The sequence below is a fragment of the Dama dama genome, chromosome 6, assembly GCF_033118175.1.
Source record: "Dama dama isolate Ldn47 chromosome 6, ASM3311817v1, whole genome shotgun sequence".
Taxonomy (NCBI): Eukaryota; Metazoa; Chordata; class Mammalia; order Artiodactyla; family Cervidae; genus Dama; species Dama dama.
This window is the reverse complement of record NC_083686.1, coordinates 468,759-475,116: the sequence shown is the minus strand read 5'-3', so window position 1 is coordinate 475,116 and position 6,358 is coordinate 468,759. Positions and strand designations below refer to the sequence as shown.

The 6,358-nt window shown below is 70.2% G+C and overlaps 1 protein-coding gene across 1 annotated transcript in view; it reads left to right on the top strand.

Moving 5' to 3' along the window:
- The first annotated feature begins 915 nt into the window (after positions 1-915).
- The window catches only part of DGKQ (diacylglycerol kinase theta), a 13,210-nt gene continuing 7,767 nt past the window's right edge, over positions 916-6,358 (top strand). Inside the window, exons 1-13 of the mRNA XM_061145318.1 lie at positions 916-1,223; positions 2,837-2,916; positions 3,554-3,653; positions 4,011-4,096; positions 4,168-4,293; positions 4,535-4,688; positions 4,764-4,835; positions 4,934-5,034; positions 5,118-5,338; positions 5,429-5,519; positions 5,619-5,673; positions 5,792-5,853; positions 6,112-6,262. Of these exons, the coding sequence (XP_061001301.1) occupies positions 950-1,223; positions 2,837-2,916; positions 3,554-3,653; positions 4,011-4,096; positions 4,168-4,293; positions 4,535-4,688; positions 4,764-4,835; positions 4,934-5,034; positions 5,118-5,338; positions 5,429-5,519; positions 5,619-5,673; positions 5,792-5,853; positions 6,112-6,262 (1,573 nt within the window). The 5' untranslated portion in view covers positions 916-949. The remainder of the gene's footprint in view (positions 1,224-2,836; positions 2,917-3,553; positions 3,654-4,010; positions 4,097-4,167; positions 4,294-4,534; positions 4,689-4,763; positions 4,836-4,933; positions 5,035-5,117; positions 5,339-5,428; positions 5,520-5,618; positions 5,674-5,791; positions 5,854-6,111; positions 6,263-6,358) is intronic.

Below are 6,358 nucleotides of genomic sequence, written 5' to 3'. Positions count from 1 at the left end.
TGGGGGGCTGGTCTCCAGGAGGCCTGGGGTAGGGTCACCTGTTGGGTCGGCCGGAAGGAAGGAGGCAAAACCCTTGGGCTCCCCAAGGGGAAGATGAGGGGAGGGCTCCTCCTGCAAGGAGAACACGCGAACGGGCGGGGCAGCAGAGTCCCAGTGGGTTGAAGGCCCTGGCCAGCGCTGGCTGGGAGACCTGTGGTGATAAGGACGGGGGCCGGCGTCCGCGTCTCCGAAGATCCTGCAGACAGAGCCGCCCAAGCACAGCTTGTGGGAGCACGCGGGAGGCCGGCTCTCCCAGACCCACGGCCATCTCCTCCGTCATGCACGCCCAGACTGGGGCCCAGTACCTCACCCTGGGAACATCCCCCATCCCGAGACACCAACACCTTCCCCGCCCGTTGGACTCCACACGGGGTCCCCTCCAGGCCGTACTCTGGGTACTTGGGGCTGTGCCGCACGCTTGCCGGGTCGCACGGAACAACGCGCAGGATCCCTGGGCCGGGTGGGAGGCGCCCGTCTGCACAGAAGCGCGCCTGAGCGCCGCAGGTGCAGACACCTTGCATCGGTGTGTGGAGGTCTTGTGCTTCCTTCGTCGGACCACCCGACCCATCCACCCGCCGGCTGGACCCAGGACGTGGACCGGTTCCCTGGCTCCGCAGGTCGGCCCCGCCCATGCCCTGCCCACCCACAGGCCCCACCCCCGTCCGGCCCCTTCACAAGGCCGGCCCTTTCTCGGGCCCCGCCCGCTCCTCAGGCCCCACCCCGCCCGGCCCCTTCCCCGGGCCGGCCCCGCCCCAGGCCCCGCCCCACGGGCGCGCGCCTGCGCAGTGAGCACGGGCGCAGTCGGAAGCCCGGCGCGGACCGCGGGGACAGCGAGGACGGCAGCCCCGCTTGCCCGCAGCGCGCAGCCCACAGTCGTCCGCCGCCGGGGCTCGGGCCGCCCTGGCCGGGGATGGCGGCGGCGGCCGAGCCCGGGGCCCGAGGCTGGCTTGGCGGCGTCTCCCCGCGCTCGGGCAGCCCGACCTCCAGCCCCGAGCTGGGCGCCGGAAGCCGCTCGCGATCGGGGCCAGGGTCCGGGCCGGGGTCGGGGCCGGAGCGGTCGGGCTCCAGGCCCCCAGGGCCCGCCGCGCCGAGTCACAGCTTCAGGAAGGTGACGCTTACCAAGCCCACCTTCTGCCACCTCTGCTCCGATTTCATCTGGGGGCTGGCCGGCATCCTGTGTGACGGTGAGCGCCCGCGACCCCACCGCGGACCCCAGCCCCTGCTCTCTGCACTTCCAGCAGGGGCCTCCCCGGGACAGAGCCTCCTGCCCTCGGGACAGGAGCGTGCCAGGCCCAGACCTCCCGGCGGAGGCGATGAGGACCTTGCGGGGTCTGGGGGCGTCAGGCGGCCGCGGCTCCTCCCCCGGGAGTCCTCACCTGGGTTGGAACCCTGTGAGGGAAGAGCGCGGCGGCCGCGCAGGGCCGGTGCAGTGCCTGGGGACGAGGCCAGCCAACCCTGGGCAGGTGCAAGGGCCAGCAGCGTGGCCAGGCAGGGCTGGCCGGGGCCACTAGCTCCCCAGGGCTGGTGCTGTCTGTTCTCTCCTGGGCGTGTGTGCTGCCCACAGGGCTGCCGGGCTCAGACTCCAAGGAGCTGGGCCGGGCCTGCCACCCCGAGTGTGACGTGCCCCGGCAGGGCCCCGGCCCAGCTGCCAAACGGGCCTGGTTGGGCGGGGAGGCCCTCCACCGTGCGTCTCCACGGGGGACGGGACGGGGCGGGGCGCCTCTGCCCTGCCCAGGGAGACAGGCCCGTGGCTCTGGGGACTGAGGAGCCTGGGGCCTGGTGTGCTGAGGAGGCTGGGCCAGGTATGGGTGGAGGAGCTGCCAGGAAGTGGCTGGTCCCCCTCACAGGTAGGACCTCCTGCCGGTGGGTGCTAGGTCTGAGGGGCAAAGGAGCTCACAGAAGGGAAATGGGGGTGATGTGCAGATGCTGTCCTCAGCTCTGGAGGGTGAGCTGGTGACCTCGGCACACAGAGAGGCTTGGCAAGGGTGTAGGAGGAAGAGCGCCTTCCCCTGCCAGGGAGCACCCAGGATGTGTGGGGAGCAGGGGTTCTTTCTGTGGGCCAGAGGAGGAAGCTGAGCGCCACCTGTCAAGAGCTGCCGCCTTCCGAGGCTGTGCAAGGCGGGCGCCTCACCCTGCTGCATGCCTCCCCAGGATGGAGGGTACCCTCCCTAGGATGGAGGGTGCCCCCTTGCTGCCTCCGTGGGCCTTGTGAGCACAGCTCATGCCTTGGAGCCTCTGGGACACCTACCTCTCCGGGCAGGGCCAGCTGCCCTCAGAGGCAGGGCATCCTGGTCTGTCAGACTGGCTCTGGTCCAGGCAAGCACCTCATGTGTGGGAGGGGTAATTAGGGGTGTATGCACGTGTGGGGAGCAAGGGAAGGGTGTCCCTGGAGAAGTTGGTCTAGGGGCAGGCAGAGATGTAGGAGGTGGCCAAGTGCCCGCCTACCTACCCACCGTCAGTAGAGACTGGAAGGAGCTGGGCCTGTGTATGTGTGTGTGTGGGGGGGAGCGGGTGGACAGGGCCGGCTCAGGACACCAGAGTACATGGTCATCCCGGATGGCCAGAGCCACCAAGCTGCTCTTCACTCAGCTCTCAGGGGTGGGGCTGAGGACGAGGCTCTCTCCACGCTCTCTCTCTACCCTGACGGCCAGGGTTAGGCTCAGGAAGGTCTGGGAGGGTGGGCCCACTGTGATAAGCTGTCTGCCCTGGCGCGGCCTCCCTCCCGCATGCCAAGCCCTGGGGTCTGTTGATCCCTGGGCAGGACAGGGGCCAACTCACAGGGCTCTTGTCCCCACAGTTTGCAACTTCATGTCCCACGAGAAGTGCCTGAAGCACGTGAAGACCCCCTGTACCAGCGTGGCTCCCAGTCTGGTCCGCGTGCGTATGGAGCTTGGCCGCTGCATCTGCACCTTTGGGGGGAGGGCACAGAGGGTCTGGGGGCCCGGCTCCTGTTGGGGGGGCTGGGCTGGGAGTCGGGCCGGCAGGTCAGATGGTGTGGGCTGGGAGTGCCCCCTTGCAGTGCATCCCTATCCGCGAGCCCCTCCCAGGGCAGCAGGGGGCCTCCCTTCCCCAGGGCTCTGACCCTGTCTTCTCTGGGGTCCTTGGTACCTAGCAGCCTGTGGCTGGGCTTCCCTCCACCTGTACTCGATCCGGCTGGCCCCAAATGTATCAGCAAGAGGAACAGGCCTGGGGGTGGCCAGCCCCTGTGCAGCTGGGTCAGGCCTGGGCCAGGCCAGCTGGGCCTGAGCTGCAGAAGGGGCTGTTTGAGGTCACGCCCTGGGGCTGCCCCGAGTCAGTCCCGAACAAGGAACAGAGGAGTCGGCATGCCGGGCGGTCCCCAGCAGGATCCCCTGGGAGCATGGAGGGGCCCAGAGGCACACACAGCACTCCGTCAGCAGGGCTCGGGAGGACTGAGGGGTCAGGCAGGAGACCAGGGCTGGTCATGGCAGCTCCTTGGGCAGAGAGGAATGGGGGCCTGGGGACCCAGGCTGAGGCCAAGCTCTGCCCCTCCCAGGTCCCGGTGGCCCACTGCTTCGGCCCCCGGGGGCTCTACAAGCGCAGGTTCTGCTCCGTGTGCCGGAAGGGTCTGGAGGCGCTCGGCCTCCGCTGCGAAGGTACAGCCAGCATCCCGCGTGACCCCGCCCCAGGAGCCTGGTCTCTGCAGCCCGGGCGGCCCCGCCCCTCCTTGCGGTCAGGCCGCAGGTCTGGGGTGGGAGGCGGGGAGGTGGGTGCGGGGCATCGCAGGGCCGCTCCCTGCGTGCAGAGGTGGGCTGGGCGCAGAGACGCAGAGAAGCTGGTTCCCATCGTGCGGGGGGCGGGGGTGGGGGTCGGGGGCGTTCCTGTCTCTCACCACGGGCCCCCAAACGTTCAGGAAAGTGAGGTCCGGGGAGGGGCAGACCCAGGCCCGATCAGGGGGCGGGCAGGGTCGGTGGGCAGCGACTAGAGGCCCCCTAACCCTGCCCGCCCCCCAGTGTGTGAGCTGCACGTTCACCCCGACTGTGTGCCCTTCGCCTGCAGCGACTGCCGCCAGTGCCACCAGGACGGGCACCGCGAACACGTGAGTGCGCGGGGCCTGGGGGAGGCCGGGGAGCGGGCGGCCGGACGAGCCGCTGATGGCGCTCTCCGCAGGACGCACACCTCCACCACTGGCGGGAGGGGACCTTGCCGTCGGGTGCTCGCTGCGAGCTCTGTCGGAAGACCTGCGGCTCCTCGGACGTGCCGGCCGGCGTGCGCTGCGAGTGGTGTGGCGTCCAGGTGGGCGCACCGGGCGGGGCCTCTGCGCACGGGGCGGGGCCTCGGCGGCTGGCGCGGGGGGCCTCAGCGGTGCAGCCGGACAGAGTCCTGGGTCTTGGGCACAGCTCGTCTGGATCGCGCCGCCTTCCGGCCTTTGGCGGTAGAGGGGAGACTCGGGTCTCTGGTTGGGGGCGCTCGGTGTGGGTCCTCCTGGCCTTCTGCGCCGGAGCCCCGCGCTCGAGCCGCACCCGCTCCCCTGCAGGCCCACTCAGTCTGCTCCGCGGCGCTCGCCCCCGAGTGCACTTTCGGGCGCCTGCGCACCCTGGTCCTGCCCCCCGCGTGCGTGCGCCTCCTGTCCCGAAACTTCAGCAAGATGCACTGCTTTCGAATCCCCGAGATCGCGGTGCCGGAGCCGGGTGAGCCGGGTGACGGGGAGGGGCGGCCGGCGCGGGGCCGGGCCCTGACTAAGGCCGGCTGTGACCCTCCCACAGGGGACGGGGAGGACAGCGCCGATGGCAGCGTCCCCGCCGGCCCGGGCCGAGAGGTGGGGGCGCCTGAGTCCGGTAAGTGCCCCTTCGCTGTGCCCGCTCCCACACCCCGGACCCTGCTCCCCCGACCGTCCCTCACTCCACGGACTTGCACGCGCTCCCCTGCGGCCCAGGCAAGCAGACTCTGAAGATCTTTGATGGCAGCGATGCGATGCAGCGAAACCACTTTCGTACAGTCACGGTCCCGCACCTGGCCCGGAGCCAGGAGGTGCTGGTAAGAGGGGGCCCGGCCATGGGGGACCGCGGGGACCCACGGACCTGGCCCTGGCAGGCCCCACCTTTGCCCCCCTCTCACAGGAGGCGGCTCTGCGGGCTTACTACATCCCCGAGGACCCTCAGGGCTTCCAGCTGCAGGCGCTCCCCACTCCTGCGCAGCTTGGAGACACCGTGGCAGCGGGAAAGGTCTGGAGCGCTGGGCCCGCCGAGGAGGAGGGCGGCAGAGCGGCTCCCCAGGCCTGGGTCCTCCGCGCTCTGCCCCGCACCCAGGAGATCCTGAAGATCTACCCGGCCTGGCTCAAGTGAGACCAGGTCCCAGCAGGGCCGTGGGGGGTTGGGGGGGGAAGGAGCTCAGACTGTGCCTCCCCAGCTCCTGAGCGTGTCCCCTGCAGGGTGGGTGTGGCCTATGTCTCCATCCGTGTGACCCCGCAGAGCACTGCCCGCAGCGTGGTGCTGGAGGTCCTCCCGCTGCTCGGACGCCAGGTGTGTGCCCACCTCGCCCTGCCCGTGTGCCCGCCCCGCCAAAGTCTTGGGGTAGTGGGGTCCCGTCCAGACTTGATACCCTGAACTGTACCCCCACAGGCCGAGGGGGTCGAGGGTTTCCAGCTTGTGGAGGTGCTCATGGGCAGCAGACAAGGTGAGGGGGCAGCCTGTAGCCCGTGCTCTGACCGCGTCTGCCCAGGGGCTCCGGGACACCTGGTCGTGGAGGTGGTCGTGGTGTCTGGGGCTCACGGCGGTGTCTCTCAACCCCGCAGTCCAGCGCACGGTGCTGGCAGACGAGGAACCCTTGCTTGACCGGCTTCGTGAGATCCGGCAGGTCAGTGGGTGTGGCCACTGGCCTCCGGGGAGCCGCTGGCCTTTGGGCACAGCCTGTCCCTTGTAGACAGGGAGTCTGCCCTGAGGACACCTAGGCCACCCTGGCCCGCAGTGCCTCCCCCCGAGGTCCCCGTGGGTCCCTCCTCTCCTGTCCTTTCCTGTTCTGGGGGCGCTTGGCCTGGGATGTCTCCCCTCTGGCCCCTTGCGGGCAGAGCAGGTTGGGGGTCCCTGGGCTCTGCTCAGTGTCGCCTCCTTGCAGATGTCCTTGCGGCAGATGAGCCAGACACGGTTCTACGTGGCTGAGAGCAGGGCACTGGCCCCGCGCGTCTCTCTGTTTGTGGGCGGTCTGCCGCCGGGCCTTTCCCCCCAGGAGTACCGCAGTTTGCTGGATGAGGCTGTCGCCAGCAAAGGTGCACCTGCCTGGACTGTCACTCCCTGGGCTGGCGGGTCGCCTGGCCCGGTGGGGGGCGCAGACCAGGAGTCCTGAGGGGGGGCCTGGGGGCTGC